At 47.9% G+C, this 17,290-nt stretch overlaps 1 protein-coding gene across 16 annotated transcripts in view; it reads left to right on the forward strand.

Annotated features, from left to right (window-relative positions):
• The window catches only part of EPB41L1 (erythrocyte membrane protein band 4.1 like 1), a 107,088-nt gene that overhangs the window by 79,214 nt on the left and 10,584 nt on the right, over positions 1-17,290 (forward strand). For 9 of the 16 annotated variants that reach the window (XM_051979232.1, XM_051979226.1, XM_051979223.1 and 6 more), the window contains 8 exons: positions 210-2,249; positions 2,769-2,873; positions 4,017-4,427; positions 7,222-7,326; positions 7,540-7,617; positions 8,983-9,066; positions 9,841-9,924; positions 16,516-16,596. In XM_051979232.1, coding sequence (XP_051835192.1) covers positions 210-2,249; positions 2,769-2,873; positions 4,017-4,427; positions 7,222-7,326; positions 7,540-7,617; positions 8,983-9,066; positions 9,841-9,924; positions 16,516-16,596 — 2,988 coding nt within the window. The remainder of the gene's footprint in view (positions 1-209; positions 2,250-2,768; positions 2,874-4,016; positions 4,428-7,221; positions 7,327-7,539; positions 7,618-8,982; positions 9,067-9,840; positions 9,925-16,515; positions 16,597-17,290) is intronic. The other 7 variants (XM_051979234.1, XM_051979235.1, XM_051979236.1 and 4 more) reach the window with 3 other exon arrangements.

Genomic DNA, 17,290 nt, shown 5'->3' on the forward strand with positions numbered 1-17,290 from the left:
GGGGTAGTAATAAAAGAAAGCCCTCAGTAGAAGACATAAGAAGGCCACTGGTATTTTTCTTCCTTTCCAATGCCCCTCCTCTTGGTATCATGAGGGCAGTGCCATGATATCTACCCTTTGGTCATTTACATCTTTTCTTTCACTGATGGAAGAAACAGCCTTCTGATTTCAGCCTCATGCTAACTTTTCTTGCTCCAATTGAAATGCAGGGTTCGGAGCACTGGGTGTTTATAGAAAGAGAGTGCTCTCAGCCTGAAGAACTTGTTCTCAGAAACCTGAGCGCCCCACAACCAGAGGAGCCCCCAGCCACAGTCCCACCAGACGGTCTCTCCAGCCCGGGGATCTCCAAGGTGGATGTTTGTGTGGATAAGTTCAGAGTGGAGGTGGCCACTGAAGAATTAGTCAGAACGAAGGGGCAAGGAGAGACCTGCCAAAGAGGAAAGATGATTGCAAGTCCCGAGGACTTTGAATCTGTGTGGGAAGATAATGTGTGGACTCAGGAAGGCCCAGAAAGGACTTCACTCTTGGCTAGTCAGGCATTAGTGGAGAAAGTTCCAGATATCTCCCAGCCCAGAATTAACAGCAGGGAGGCAGGCCTTGGGGAAAGCAGAGCTAACCAATTTGAGGGGCAAATGGAGCTCAAAAGGGAGCTTGAACAGTTCCGTGCCTGCAGACAGCCTTCAGCAACAGGATCCGGGGCTCAACAGGAAGTACGTGGGATGAAACGTTGGGACTCCTGCTCTGAAAATCCTGCTTTGGAGAAGGAAGATATGAAAGCGTCTCCAGAGGAGTCAACCAGAGCAGATTCCAGTGACGAGACAGAGTCCTCCCCAGCAGAAAGGAGCTTCTACTTAAGTTTTGCAGACAAAGAACAAGAGGAACTGGCATCCTTTGTCCCTGAAGATGAGAAGGTAGCAAAAATGGGCACCATCCAGGAAGACCAGAAAGGCCAAGTAGCATTGGAAGGTGGGCCGACAGTGGCTCCTGAGCTTAATTCCAGAGACCAAGTGGTCTCAAGTCTTGGCAGTAATATGGGTGTATCCTCAGAAGGAGATGAGCCCCCCGCCATAGATGTAGGATTAGATGAACTCAAAGTGCTTTTAGAACAACTGAGTAAAAAAACATCTCTAAGTTATAAACCAACTGGCAACGAGAAGAGCCCTTGTGAGAGAAAAGAAGGAGAGTTTCTTGACCAAACAGGTGGCAAATTCACAGAGGAAGAAATGCTCAAGACAGGAAGTTCCATAGAAAAGGCTCAGAAGAACCTCCCAGATGGACTTGAGAACCACTTACCAAGCCAAGAAGAAAGTGGGTCCCCAAACACTGATGCAGATCGAGGTGCTGCTAACCATCCAAGGGTTCCACAAAGAGACGTGGAAGGACCGGACAGACTTAGGGAGAACCATTTTCTATTCCAAGAGAGGTCATTTCATTCTCTAGAAGGAGACACTGAGCTGAATGAAAATAAAGCCTCTACAATATTTCTTCAGATGGAAGGAATTATGATGAAAGACTCTGCCCTGGCTTCCCCAGGAAATTCTGAGGCCCTGGCAGCTTGGGAAGGCTGTACAGAGCCCCCCCCTCCAGGAGAGCAGCAGCCCAGCAATGGGCTCTCTCACACCCACCATCCCACTGTCTTTCCAAAGACTGTCCGTTTTCCAAAGGAAAGTCTGGGGACCCACGACGCGGTAGTCCCTGATGTAGCTAAGACAAAGGATTTGCCTACTACCAACGGGCAACCAAAAGATGGAGCCAAGCAGACCAAAGCAGGAGGCCTAGTGCTCACTGCCTTGGAAAGGGAACCCAAGCAGGGGATAGCTTTCCAAGCTAGTGGTCACGAGGGCTCCCAGGAAGACATTAGCAAGACCTCGGTGGCCAATAAAATCAAGATATTTGAGCGAGGTGACACTCATGGTGCAGATAACTTCTGGGCAAATGTAGGTGATTCCAAGGCCCAGCCAGGTGAGCAAGCATCCGAACCCTTCCCGGGGCAGGTGGAGCAGCAGCGTAACAAACTCTTGGAGCTGGGTTTGGTCCAGCTTCACCCCCCCAGCCATATCTCTAGCCCCAAAGCCACAGAGCCTCCTGGGTCAGCACCAGATACTGGTCACTTCATAACTAAGCCCGGAACAGCCGCAGATCCTTTCAGAACTGTGTTCATTGCCCCCGAATTGCCCCAGGAGAGGGATGAAGTGCTGAAACCTGCATCCGTGGATTCTGGCTCCAAGGCCATCTTGGCAGAAGCCAGGGTAACCAGCCACATGAATCCCTCTCTCCTCCAACTCCCTGCTCTCCTCCCTCCCTCCCTTTGGAACTGACTGCATGTTTTTGTGCTTCTTCCTGGAGCATGTTCCTACAGCTTCACCTCCATCACCAAGAGCAGAGGGGGCTTGGCCATCTCCGTTTTTTTTTTTTCGTTTCTTGGTTTTTCATAAGTAACCTGAGCTTATACCTGACTCCAGACAGTTGCCCCAGTGACATTCTCCCTTGGTTGGGTCAGAAATACCACCAGCGATTGACGTGGCACGATCTGAAGCAGAAGCAGGGTGGTCTCGCCGCCAGCCATGACGCACTGTCCTCCCGGGGCCCATTGCCTTATCATGTCCCCCCGTCCCGCCTGGCTTCTTTAAAGATTGTCCCCTCTCCTCTCCTGCTCCCCACTGGGACAATCTTTCTGTCCTGCAGCCTCTACCCGTTCAGTTGCTGCTCCAGCTCAGCGTCAGCTTCCCTTTCTACCTCCCTAAGACTAATCCTTCTCTCTGATCCAGAGTAAGACTCAGGAGCCCGCTCGGGAAGAGAAGGCCTTGTCAGGCTCAGCAGCTAAGGGTGCTCTGGAGGAGGAGAGTCGAGCGGCTGGGCTCCGAGCTGCCCAGGTCTCTGCCATTCACCCGCCCCTTTTCGGGGCCACGACCGTACATGCTTTAGCCTAGGCTCTTCCACTCCTGCTGCCTGTCTCCGGCTTGGAAGCAGGTCCCCCATACCTCTCAACCTCACAGAAGCTTCATAGACGGGGGCTCGGGGGCTCCTCGCAGCCCCACTTACAGGGTGGGCTTGACAACCTTAACCTCTGCAGAGACGGTTTCTTTGAGTTGAATTTGAAACTTCCAAATGTCCGAGACCAAATCAACCAGAAAAGCTTTGTGGCTAATATTTATTCTCTAAAAGCATGCTTGGAATGGAAGGAACAAACCAAGCAGGGAGCTCTGTCTGTGGGCGTTAGCCTCTGGTGGGGGGGCCAGTTGAGAGGTATGTATGATAGGCAGGAGGGGCCTACAGCCCCCTGTGCTTGTCAATCACACTGATGGCCCCTGGCCTCCGGCCCCCCGGGGGCTGAGGGTCCAGCCTGGCCATGCCCTCCATCCTCCTCGGGGCTCCCAACAAAGGGGCCCAGCTTCATTTTGCTTCATGCCTAGAGTAGAAAACAAGGGTCCCTGCCCCGGGGAGGAGGAGGAGGTTAAAGAAGTTGTGTCCTGGGGCCTGGGGGTGCCGGCACCCCTGCTCCCCACCGGGCCCGGTGGAATTGACAAGCCGAACCCGCTTCCTCTCCGTAATTCAGAGCTGGCTCCAGCCTCCTTGCCTCCTCCCTCCCGCGGACTCCTTTGCCGTTTCGCAACGCCGGACTCACTTCATTTCAGGGCCGGGCGTCTGAGCTGCACCCGTGCCCCTTGCACAAAGCTGCTTCTGACGAGCTCCAAGAGCCACACCCTGGGGGCCTCGCGCCCGGGGGGGAGGGGGCTCGTGCCCGGGGTGGGCGCCTCGCGTCCGGGGTGGGCGCCAGGCCGGGCTGTGTGCTTTTTATTCGCTTCTGCCTTCGGTGCCTGAGCGGGACGCTGCAGCCCCCGGAGCCCTCGGGAAGGTTTGGGTTTCTGGCCTTGCATTGTGGTTTTGGTGACGCTCTGGGGGGGCTCGCTCCCTACTGCCGACCTCCCTCTCTTGGACAGTGACCTGTGCCTGACATTCACCCTCTTGATTTTTGTCTCTCTCCTCTGTGTTCCTTGACTTTCATTGGTGTTTAGAGAGCGGGGCTGAGGGAGGGCTCGGAAGAGAAGGTCAAACCCCCCCGTCCCAGGGCCCCGGAGAGCGACCCGGGAGACGAGGACCAGGACCAGGAGCGGGACTCGGTCTTCCTGAAGGACAACCACCTGGCCATCGAGCGCAAGTGCTCCAGCATCACGGTCAGCTCCACGTCCAGCCTGGAGGCAGAGGTGGATTTCACCGTGATCGGGGACTATCACGGCACTGCTTTTGAGGACTTCTCCCGCAGTCTGCCCGAGCTTGACCGAGATCGGAGCGACTCGGAGGCCGAGGGGCCGGTGTTCCCTCGGGACCTCGACAAGGCGGCCCCCGGCCGGGAGGAGGAGTCCAAGGCGGCAAGTGAAGGCCCAGAACGAGGGACCTGTCCCGCCCCTGACATGCCCCACTTTGAGGTATGGTGGGAGCCGCGAGCGCCCGTGTCCCTCCCGAGTCTCCGTTGTCTCCGCGTGACCCCTGTCTGGTATTGCATGTTCCCTGGGCACCTCCGCTGCCTGGGTCTGTCTTAGCATGTGTGTTGCGTCAGACTTGTCGAGAATGCCGCACTAACTCCTGACTGTGCCACCCTGTTGCTTCCGTCCTGGCCCCACAGCATGGCTGGGGAGGGGGGGTAGAGATTTCCCTCCGGGACTGCGCTCGGTGCCGGGCCTGGGGGCCACTTCCTAGCCGGTGTCCGGGAGGCCTGTGCTCCCGGCTGAGAGAGCGGGCCTCGGGGCGGCTGCTGGGGAACGGACTTGGTTTCCAGCTCAGGATAACCGCCTGGGGAAGGGACGGGAGGCGCAGAGTAGTGAGAAAAGCCCCGGCGGGCAGTCGGGGGTCTGGGTCCGGCCAGCTCCGTCCTGGCCCTCGGAAGCAATGTGACGTTGGGCGGATCACTTAGCGCTTCTCTGTAAATGGGAGGGAGCCGGCATCGCGGGGAGAAGGCCCGCTGGGTGGTCGAGAAGACTCGGATCAGAGCCCCCCCAGCACGGTGGCTGTGAGGCCGTGGGAGAGCCACGAGCTGCCCCAGGCTGCCTCTGAGAGTGTCCGTCCAAGAGCTGCTGGCCGTGCCCTTGGGGACGATTCTCTACGTGTGGATCGGAGGTCTGGCCTCTGAGGGTTCCGGGACAAAGGTGCTTTGTGACCGTCAAGCCCAGAGCCAAGGGGTTAGATGCCATTATTTTTAGACAAGAGGAGGCGAGTAGGTGAGGGGCTGGGGGTGGGGAAAGGTGCTGGGAAGGATCTGAGCGGGCCGGCCTTTGATTTCTCTCCTGGGTTGCACTGTCTGTAATTGTTTCTCTGCCGCTAGTGCAGGTGGGTAGCACCTTGGGCTCATTATTGACCTGGGTCCTGAAGGGCAATAGAGGGGAGAACACGGAGATAAGCCAGCAAACAGCTTGGAGGGGTTTCAAGGTCACTGAAAATGATTTGACTTGATACAAATGAAGCATAGGAAGTATAGGAATGGGCTTGTGGAGGCAGAATTAGTCAGGGTAGGCTTCCTGGAAGAGGTGGGAGTGAAACGGGGGAAAGCACTGGCCGGGGAGATAGTGGACAAATCCTTTTCCTTCCAGGGGGTCTTGGTTTTCCCCATCATAAAATGGATAACTTGATTAGACAAGTTGGCCTACAATGGATAGAGCATTAAACCTGAAGTCCAGATTTGATTTCAAGTCTTGCTTTGATACTTACTAACTGTATGATCCTGGGCACTTAACCTCTGTCTCAGTTTCATCTATAAAATGGGAATAAAACAGTACCTACCTCCCAGGGCTATTGTGAAATAAAATGAGGCAATATTTGCAAAACACTTTGAAAAACTCGGGGCATTCTATAAATGGGACGTGTCAATATTATTAAGATTATTATGGTCATTATTATCTAAGGTCTCTTGCAACATTAAGTCTGTGCTCTCATGATCTGTCCAAAAGGGAGAGCTGGAATAATTGATCTCAAGCTCCTTCTGAGTCCCAGTAGTTTACAACTGATCTTAGACAAAAAGTAGATTATACAGTACAGACAGAGCCCCAGATGAAGAGTCGAGAGGGTTTGGCTTCCAGCCCTGGCTTTGCCATTGGTTCCCTTGGGCAGCATCGTAGATTGTAGAGGAGGAAATCTAGTCCAAACTCTTCATTTTATGGAGAATCCAGAGAGGATCACACAAATAGTAGGTAGCAGAGCTGAGGGTCGGGTCTAAGACCTTTGACGCCCTTGTGTTTTCCACAAGATTCCAAGCTGCCCTGACTGCCGTGGGCCTCCGTGGGAATGACACCCCTGGGCCAAAGGGCTTCTCCGAACCCTCAGCTCCGAGACTGAGACTTTCCGATCCACAGTCTACGTTCCAGGACAGCTTTGTCTCTGAGCCCTGGTTTTATTGTTTCCCACCAACCTCTTTGGGAAACAGTGTGAGGTTAGGAGATTTGGTTTCAAGTTCTGACCTGAGCAATGGGACTGAGATAACTTTTTTGAACCTCAGTTTGTGCATCTATTAACTTGAAACAATGCCTACCCTTCATTCATGGAGTTGTTGTAAAGGAAACACCTAGTAAACAAACTTTAAAAAACCCCAACAAACTTAATTGCTATCTCTTATTTTTATTACCTACTACTGTGTCCCTCCTTGAGTCTTCTCTCCCCCTTTTTTAAGGGTGTAAGGATTACCTGAAAACTAATCAGCACATGAACCAAGTTAGCCCCCCACCCCTGCAAAGAAGGGTGGGAGGCACATTGTCCTCTGCAGAGCCAGGCTGGGTCTTGATGATTTCGTAGCATTCTGTTTTGATCGTATTGTTGTGTGCTTTCCATTTATGTCATTGTATGCATCGTTTTCTAGTTCACTCCGCGCCCTTTCGTGTGCATTCCCGTGCATGACGGAATGCCAGGATGTGAATGCGATGTTTTTATTTGCTGTTCCTGCCATGCCAGCCTCCTTTCCCCCCTTTGTGTGTGACCCATTCTGATTCCCAGTGTTATGACAAGCATGACTCCATGCACCCAAGCACGCCCTGGATGGTGCCCTCCTGCCCAGATTCATGCCCTCTCCGGGTGAGGAAGGAGCAGCAGGTTGTCTCCAGACTGGCGTTCCAGACCGCACCCGAGCTGTGGTCCCGTCCCGGAAGCCAGCGCAGCTCGGCCCGTGTCCCAGAGCCGCCGACTGGCTGGGGCTCCCCACGCTGGGCCGGCTGCTAAAGCATGCCCTTCTTCCCCTAGACTGTGAAGACCGAGACTGTGACGGTGAGCAGCATGGCCATCAGGAAGAAGATTGAGCCTGAGGCCGCCTTGCAGGCTAGGATCAGTACGATGGACACCGCCCAGGTGACTGCCCTTCCCCTGCTCCCCGTCCTGGGCCTGCTCTTGGGAAGTCTCTCAAGGGGAGTCTCGAGTAATGCTAGTAAAACTGGCCAGCCCCACTGCCAGTAACATCCAGGGAGCGGGGGAGTCCCTTCCAGCTCCTGAGCTTGGGTGATTTCATCACGAGTTTGTGACTAGTCAGCTCACGCTAGTCCCTAAACTTTCCTCTTGCAACAGGTGGATGGGGCTGCAGCTGGGGGGAAAGAGATAACAGCTTCGCACTCTGTCACCACGGAAACCACCTGCACTACCGTGGTAAGCCCCGCCTCCCACTGCCCCCGGTCGGGGAGGGAGGGGACCAGCAGCGAGGGACGCGGGCCTCTCAGTCCCCTCTCCTCCGCTTCCCTCTCACAGCACTAAGTACGGACATTATTCAGCCCTTGAGCTCTGAAGTGGGTTGAACTTTAGCAGATGTATGACTCTGGGTCTCAGGTATCCCAAGAGCCTGTGTCCTTGAGTGCAGGGAGGAGGTGGACTCTGAGCCAAGCTGCCCGGAGATTGGGCACTTCTGACAGAGCGATTTTTCTGTGCAACTAAAGCTTAATCTGCAACACCTGTTGGAGTCTCATCCTGTACACAGTCAGGCAGTCAGTAAACAGCCTACTATGTCCTAGGCTTTGTGCTAAATCCTGGGGATCCACAGAAGAAACCCTCGAACTAATGGGGGAGATACATGCAAGCCACTATGGACAAACAAACTAGATTACAGGCTAAAGGGAAGGCGTTAGAATTAAAGGATATTAGAAAAAGCTTCATGTGGGGTTTTTAGCTGGGATTTGAAAGGAAATAGAAAGCAGAACTGAAGAAGGTGAGAATTCCAGGTTTGGGGAACAATCGTTGAAAATTCCTGGAGCTGGGAATTGGGATGTTTTGTTTAAGAAATAGAGGAGGCCAGTGTCACCAGTTTGCAAAATATGTAGCAGGACTAGGTAGGAAGGTGTAAGATATAAAGAGACTGGAAAGGTCAGAGGAGGGCCAGGATATAAAGGACTTTAAATGCCAAACAGAGGATTTCTTATTTAATCTTAACTTTTTCACTTTTTTTTTTTTGCTGAGGCAATTGGGGTTAAGTGAGTTGCCCAGGGTCACACAGCCAAGAAGTGTTAAGTGTCTGAGGCCAGATTTGAACTCGGGTCCTCCTGACTTCAGGGCTGGTGCTCTAGCTACTGTGCCACCTAGCTGCTTCCTAGTCCTTTCTTTTAATAGACTGGGAGGATCCAGAAGGGAGAAGTAATCTGCTAGATAGGCTCACTTCACGAGTTAGTAACATAGTCAGGATCTTAAAACTCGGAGCCCTATTCTGAATTATTTTCCATTTAGTTCCTCCAGTAGAACGTACTGGGTATTCTCCATCCTTTTAAATGTTTCTCCTTTTATCCCCAGCATTTCGCACAGTGCCTGGCACATCATCAGTGATTAATAAATGCTTTTTGGATAACAAGATTCTGTACTATCACTACCACTCATTAATTGTTGGTTAGTTAGAAATTAATAAGAAATGTGGCTGTGGGAGTGTTTCTACACTAAAGTACACTGGTGCCCATGGGGGAGTGCTTGGGTGCCTGCCCACTCTCCCCTTGGGCCTTGCAAGCCCTTGAGAGCCAAGTGTTGTTTTTCCAGGAGAACAGTCTGAAGTCTGGGAAGGGTGCAGCCATGATTCCAGGCCCACAGACAATGGGGACAGAGATCCGTTCCCTTTCTCCGGTGAGTGATCCATCTTCCATCAAGTTCCAAAAGCCCCAGGCCTGGGGAATGGGATAGACCTGGTGATTCCAGATGCATTCCTAGAGTTGGGAGTATTCCAAGTTCCCTATGCATCCTTCATTAGGAGTTTTTTCTTTATATTAAGGAGACATTTCTACCTCTGTATAGTTTCCTTCCATTGCTCCTAGTTCTGGCCTCTGAGACCAAGTGAATCAATTCAATTTCTCCTCCAGTTGGCTTTCACATACTTGAAGACAATGGTTCTTCTCACTCTCTGTTCCCCATTCCCACCCCTGTTCTTCCCTGTTCCAAGCTAAACATTCCCAGTGCCTCCAACCATTCACCTGATGGCATAGTCTCAGATACTTTGACTATTCCAGCTGTCCTCCTGTCGACAGGATCCTTCCTGACACTGGGCCCCAGCTCTAAGCCCAGCCGTCCAGATCAGGGCTGCCGCTGCCTTCGTGGCTCTAGGGTAGTGTCCAGGGCCTGTTCCTACGAGCAGACCGGTGGCCAACTCCAACGGAAAGAAGCCATCATCTACTTCATTCTTCTCTCTTTGTCCTTACCCCTGCTTGGGTTTGGGGGAAGGAGAGAGACATCCAATGGCTCTCAAAGCAAGTGCCATAGTACCAACCTCGACTTGCAAAGATCACTTGCCCCAGAGGATGTCCCCCAGCCTTGACCCCCATATTCTTTCCCAACAACCTTTTGGGAGGCCATGTCTCCTCTCCTTGATACCAGGGGATGGGGTGGGGCTTGTGTCTCCTGCAGATCATCGGGAAAGATGTCCTTGCCGGGGCCTATGGGGCCACTGCAGAAACCCTGTCCACTTCCACTACTACCCATGTTACCAAAGTGAGTATTATTTGGGAGCTGGGGTCCATGGCATGCAGAGGCTCTCTACAGGTCTTGAGGCAGTGTGGTGCAGTGGAGAGAGTGCTTGGTTAGAAACTGGAGACCTATGTTTGAATCCTGGCTCTGCTACTTACTACCTGTGTAAACTTAAGTAGTTGCTTCATCTCCTCAGTCTCATTTTCCTCATTTACAAAATGAGGACATTAATCTAGACTTTCTCTAAGAAAGCTCCCAGCTCCAGATTTGTCATCCTGGGGAAAAGCCACAAAAGAGCTCAACTTAATCCAAGATTTGCTCCAAGCTCTCCTTATGAACTAGGAGAATTCCTTCTACTCAGTGACAAATTGGGCACAATTAAAAATGGGAGGTTCTACCAGGAGATCATTGTACATGGCAAGAGCAAGATTATACGATGATCAATTCTGATGGACGTGGCTCCTTGCAACAATGAGATGATTCAGACAAGTTCCAATGATCTTGGGATGAAGAAAGCCATCTACACCCAGAGAGAGAACTGTGGGAACTGTTGTTCACTTGAATTTTATTTTCTTTCTCAGTTTTCTTCCTTTTTGATGAGATTTTTCTTGTGCAGCAAGATAATTGTATAAATATGTATGCCTGTGTTGGATTTAACATATGTTTTTAACCATATTTAACATATATTGGATAACTTGCCATTTAGGGGAGGAGGTAGGGTTAAGGGAGGGAAAAATTGGAACACAAGGTTTTTCAAGGGTCAGTGGTGAAAAATTATCCTTACATATGTTTTGAAAATTAAAAAGCTTCAATTAAAAAAAAAAAGAAATGGGAGGTTCTAGACCAGATTGAGCTGAAGGGCACAAGAGGCCAAATGAGAGGTTCTAGACTAGATTGAGCTAGAGGGAACAAGAGGGCCATGTGGGAGGATGTGGACTTTGTTCAGTTTCTTCAACTCTACAGTAGAGAAAATAATCCTAGACTTGCCTTTTTCTCAGGATTATTACCAATCAAAAAGAAATATTTTTTGAGCTCCTGCTATGAGCTCAGCTTTATGCTAACTGTGTTAGGGAAGACTAAAGAAATAAAGACAAGCAGCAATATTGTTTGAAGAATAACTGTGAATGACTAAGTTACTCTGAGTATTAAAGATACTCAGATCAACTACAAAGGACTTAGGAAGGAAGATACTATTTATCTCCAGAGAAAGGATTAATAAATAGAAGACTGTATAGTATGGTCATATATATATAGTAAATATCTTAGAAATAAGGACCATGCATGTCTTATTTCTTTATTTTTTAATTTAATTTTGCAGTATTTTGTGTGTTTATATCAAGTGGGAACCTTCTCTCATTTGGGGTGGGGTAGGGACAGAAGGAAGGAAACAGTTCGAAAAATAAGATAAAAAGAATTGTAATATGCATGGTCCTTTCTAAAGTATTCACATTTTAGCAAAGAAGGTTAAGAATCATCTGAAATGAGAACAAACTGCAAAATTTTGTGTATGTAGAGGTATAATTGAATACTGACTCTGAGGGCTAGAAAGATTTGGTGAGAGGCAGTTTGGGATAATGGAAAGAGGTAACTAAGAGTCAGGAAACCTGAATTCAAATCCTGTTCCCTATATTAATTTTTTCACCATAGAAGGCCACAACTATCAAGCCCCCAAATAAAAAGGCAGGGTGATCTTTTCTGGCTGCAAATTCTTTGGTAATGATCCTTGTGCACTTAATCTATTCATTAGGTCTGGGAGGAAAGCTACAAACTCTAATTGCTGTGGATGTGTTTGCTCTTGTTCCCTTTGCTGGGAGTTTAGAAGACAAGGAGATCAGTGGGAGGTTTTGAGCAGGAGGTTGGACTTCAACTGGTCTTGAAATATGAGTAGTATTTACATAGATGGTAGGCATAGGACTGGGAAAACATTCTGGGAGGCGGAGAGGAGAACCAGCTTGAGTTGAGTCAGGTTATAGAAGCAGGAACAAATGTACATAGTGTAGAGTAACAAAGGCCCCAGCCAGACTAGAACAAAAGGGTTATGCTGGGGTGCTTTGGGAAAGAAGGTTGGCTAGGAAGGCTAAGGCCAGATGAGAGGGCCTCATCTCGTTATGAGTTTCATGATAGAAGCACCATGAGCAGGCTATGAGCCTGGCATTAAGAAGACTTGAGTTCAAATGTAGCCTCAGGTGCTTTTTAGCTGTGTGAGCTGAGCAAATCACTTACCCTTGTTTTCCTTTATCTGTAAAATGAGGTTGAGAAAGAAATGCTAAGAAATGGGTACTCTAGCATCTTTGCCGTGAGGAGGAAATGCTAAGAAATGGGTACTCTAGCATCTTTGCCGTGAGGAGGAAATGCTAAGAAATGGGTACTCTAGCATCTTTGCCGTGAGGAGGAAATGCTAAGAAATGGGTACTCTAGAATCTTTGCCATGAGGAGGAAATGCTAAGGAATGGGTACTCTAGCATCTTTGTCGTGAGAAGGAAATGCTAAGGAAATGGATACTCAAGCCTCTTTGCCATGAGGAGGAAATGCTAAATAATGGGTACTGTAGAGTCTTTGCCATGAGGAGGAAATGCTAAGGAATGGGTACTCCAGCCTCTTTGCCATGAGGAGGAAATGCTAAGAAATGGGTACTCTAGCATCTTTACCATGAGAAGAAGAAGCTAAGGAAATAAGTATTCTAGCATCTTTGTCGTGAGAAGGAAATGCTAAGGAAATGGATACTCAAGCCTCTTTGCCATGAGGAGGAAATGCTAAGGAAATGGATACTCCAGCCTCTTTGCCACGAGAAGGAAAAGCTAAGGAAATGGGTACTCCAGCATCTTTGCCATGAGGAGGAAATGCTAAGAAATGGGTACTCTAGCATCTTTGCCGTGAGGAGGAAATGCTAAGAAATGGGTACTCTAGCATCTTTGCCGTGAGGAGGAAATGCTAAGAAATGGGTACTCTAGCATCTTTGCTGTGAGGAGGAAATGCTAAGAAATGGGTACTCTAGTATCTTTGCCATGAGAAGGAAAAGCTAAGGAAATAGGTACTCTAGCGTCTTTGTCGTGAGAAGGAAATGCTAAGGAAATGGATATTACAGCATCTTTGCCATGAGGAGGAAATGCTAAATAATTGGTACTCTAGAGTCTTTGCCATGAGGAGGAAATGCTAAGGAATGGGTACTTTAGCATCTTTACCATGAGAAGAAGAAGCTAAGGAAATAAGTATTCTAGCCTCTTTGTCGTGAGAAGGAAATGTTAAGGAAATGGATACTCAAGCCTCTTTGCCATGAGGAGGAAATGCTAAGGAAATGGATACTCCAGCCTCTTTGCCACGAGAAGGAAAAGCTAAGGAAATGGGTACTCCAGCATCTTTGCCATGAGGAGGAAATGCTAAGAAATGGGTACTCTAGCATCTTTGCCGTGAGGAGGAAATGCTAAGAAATGGGTACTCTAGCATCTTTGCCGTGAGGAGGAAATGCTAAGAAATGGGTACTCTAGCATTTTTGCTGTGAGGAGGAAATGCTAAGAAATGGGTACTCTAGTATCTTTGCCATGAGAAGGAAAAGCTAAGGAAATAGGTACTCTAGCGTCTTTGTCGTGAGAAGGAAATGCTAAGGAAATGGATATTACAGCATCTTTGCCATGAGGAGGAAATGCTAAATAATTGGTACTGTAGAGTCTTTGCCATGAGGAGGAAATGCTAAGGAATGGGTACTCTAGCATCTTTACCATGAGAAGAAGAAGCTAAGGAAATAAGTATTCTAGCATCTTTGTCGTGAGAAGGAAATGCTAAGGAAATGGATACTCAAGCCTCTTTGCCATGAGGAGGAAATGCTAAGGAAATGGATACTCCAGCCTCTTTGCCACGAGAAGGAAAAGCTAAGGAAATGGGTACTCCAGTGTCTTTGCCATGAGAGGAAATGCTAAATAATGGTACTCTAGCATCTTTGCCATGAGGAGGAAATGCTAAGAAATGGGTACTCTAGCATCTTTGCCGTGAGGAGGAAATGCTAAGAAATGGGTACTCTAGCATCTTTGCCGTGAGGAGGAAATGCTAAGAAATGGGTACTCTAGCATTTTTGCTGTGAGGAGGAAATGCTAAGAAATGGGTACTCTAGTATCTTTGCCATGAGAAGGAAAAGCTAAGGAAATAGGTACTCTAGCGTCTTTGTCGTGAGAAGGAAATGCTAAGGAAATGGATATTACAGCATCTTTGCCATGAGGAGGAAATGCTAAATAATTGGTACTCTAGAGTCTTTGCCATGAGGAGGAAATGCTAAGGAATGGGTACTTTAGCATCTTTACCATGAGAAGAAGAAGCTAAGGAAATAAGTATTCTAGCATCTTTGTCGTGAGAAGGAAATGCTAAGGAAATGGATACTCAAGCCTCTTTGCCATGAGGAGGAAATGCTAAGGAAATGGATACTCCAGCCTCTTTGCCACGAGAAAGAAAAGCTAAGGAAATGGGTACTCCAGCATCTTTGCCATGAGGAGGAAAGCTAAGGAAATGGGTACTCCAGTTTCTTTGCCATGAGGAGGAAAAGCTAAGGAAAGGGATACTCCAGCATCTTTTCCACGAGGAGGAAAGGCTAAGGAAATGGGTACTCTAGCATCTTTGCCATGAGGAGGAAATGCTAAGGAAATGGGTACTCCAGCATCTTTGCCATGAGGAGGAAATGCTAAGGAAATGGGTACTCCAGCATCTTTGCCGTGAGAAGGAAATGCTAAGGAAATGGGTACTCCAGCTTCTTTACCATGAGAAGGAAATGCTAAGGAAATGGGTACTCCAGCTTCTTTGCCATGAGGAGGAAAAGCTAAGGAAATAGATACTCCAGCATCTTTGCCATGAGGAAGAAATGCTAAGGAAATGGGTACTCTAGCATCTTTACCATGGGAAGAAGAAGCTAAGGAAATAAGTATTCTAGCATCTTTGTCGTGAGAAGGAAATGCTAAGGAAATGGATACTCAAGCCTCTTTGCCATGAGGAGGAAATGCTAAGGAAATGGATACTCCAGCATCTTTGCCATGAGGAAGAAATGCTAAGGAAATGGGTACTCCAGCATCTTTTCCACGAGGAGGAAATGCTAAGGAAATGGGTACTCTAGCATCTTTGCCATGAGGAGGAAATGCTAAGGAAATGGGTACTCCAGCATCTTTGCCATGAGGAGGAAATGCTAAGGAAATGGGTACTTCAGCATCTTTGCCGTGAGAAGGAAATGCTAAGGAAATGGGTACTCCAGCTTCTTTACCATGAGAAGGAAATGCTAAGGAAATGGGTACTCCAGCTTCTTTGCCATGAGGAGGAAAAGCTAAGGAAATAGATACTCCAGCATCTTTGCCATGAGGAAGAAATGCTAAGGAAATGGGTACTCCAGCATCTTTGCCATGAGAAGAAAAGCTAAGGAAATAAGTATTCTAGCATCTTTGTCGTGAGAAGGAAATGCTAAGGAAATGGATACTCAAGCCTCTTTGCCATGAGGAGGAAATGCTAAGGAAATGGATACTCCAGCATCTTTGCCATGAGGAAGAAATGCTAAGGAAATGGGTACTCCAGCATCTTTTCCACGAGGAGGAAATGCTAAGGAAATGGGTACTCTAGCATCTTTGCCATGAGGAGGAAATGCTAAGGAAATGGATACTCCAGCATCTTTGCCATGAGGAGGAAATGCTAAGGAAATGGGTACTCCAGCATCTTTGCCGTGAGAAGGAAATGCTAAGGAAATGGGTACTCCAGCTTCTTTACCATGAGAAGGAAATGCTAAGGAAATGGGTACTCCAGCTTCTTTGCCATGAGGAGGAAAAGCTAAGGAAATAGATACTCCAGCATCTTTGCCATGAGGAAGAAATGCTAAGGAAATGGGTACTCCAGCATCTTTTCCACGAGGAGGAAATGCTAAGGAAATGGATACTCCAGCATCTTTGCCATGAGGAGGAAATGCGAAGGAAATGGATACTCCAGCTTCTTTGCCATGAGAAGGAAAAGCTAAGGAAATAGGTACTCCAGCTTCTTTGCCATGAGGAGGAAATGCTAAGGAAATGGATATTCCAGCATCTTTGCCATGAGGAGGAAATGCGAAGGAAATGGATACTCCAGCTTCTTTGCCATGAGAAGGAAAAGCTAAGGAAATGGGTACTCTAGCATCTTTGCCAAGAAAACCCCAAATGGGGTCACAAATAGGCAGGATTTAAATGACTGAACAAAGAGAAGGACTAGTCTGATTGGTATATTAAAGGATATTAGACATAGCAGAGCATTTTGCCAGGGGATGAACAAGGGAAGAAAGAATTGTCAGGATTCAGTATCTGATCAGATTTAATGAATGAGAAAAAAGAAGACTCAAATGTGTTTTCTAGTTAGGAGAATATACCTCTGCCTGCCACGGGCATGGAAGGGGAGAGCGTTTGGGGCCATAGATAGTTTTGAGGTAGTTATGGACAGGCTTCCCATGGTGATATTAGTAAATTAAAATTTAGAAATATCTCTGGAGTCAAATCTCATCTTTTCCACTTGTTCTTTTTGTTATTTTAGCTAAATACTTTAACCAGTGTGGGGCTTACTGTTCTGACCTGTGAATGAAGATATTAATTGGACAAGACTATTTCTAACTTTTTCTGTGTCTTCCTTCAGACTGTGAAAGGAGGATTTTCTGAGACTAGGATAGAGAAACGCATCATCATCACAGGAGATGAAGATGTAGATCAAGACCAGGTATGTTGTCTGTTTTGACTAGAACCCTGCCCCTTGATCACAGGACATATGGCCATACTGGTTGTGGGCTGGTGAATGAACCCCTTTTCTACTGTTCTAAGCTCTGATTTGGGAGTAGGAAGTCAGAATGGTGAATGTCAGTACATAGTTGAGGTCTGCCTTTCACCTGCCATGGATTGTTACCACTGTGACTAATAGTATTAGTGGAATTCATCACTCATTTTCTACCCTGCTCATCCCTCATGCCTGCCCTTTATGCACTGACCTGGCCCTCAAAAGCAATGACCAGAAACTGACCTAAGAGGTCAGCAAACTGGATTCAGAACTTAGCTTTTATCCTGACTTTATATGTGACCTAAAATAAATTATTTTCCCTCTCTGAGCTAATTTCCTTCCTCTGTAAAAAGAGGGGTCTTTTGTCCTTTCAAGTTCTAAATTTGAGGTTCCTAAGATCCCCTTCCAGTCTCAGGAAGTAACTTATCTGGAATGTGAACAAAAACACTAAGCTATTTTCCTCATTAAAAGAACTGACAAGGTACTCTAAACTTCCTTTAAAGCAAATCTCAGATCATGAAGAGAAAACTCACCAAGCAGTTTCCACTTCATTCATTCAGTCTTTGTATATGGAATTCATTAGATGATTAGAAATGGGTCGAAGTCCTTTAGGCAAAACTAAAAAGTATTACCAATCCTT

This window comes from Antechinus flavipes, chromosome 2 (genome assembly GCF_016432865.1).
Source record: "Antechinus flavipes isolate AdamAnt ecotype Samford, QLD, Australia chromosome 2, AdamAnt_v2, whole genome shotgun sequence".
Classification (NCBI taxonomy): Eukaryota; Metazoa; Chordata; class Mammalia; order Dasyuromorphia; family Dasyuridae; genus Antechinus; species Antechinus flavipes.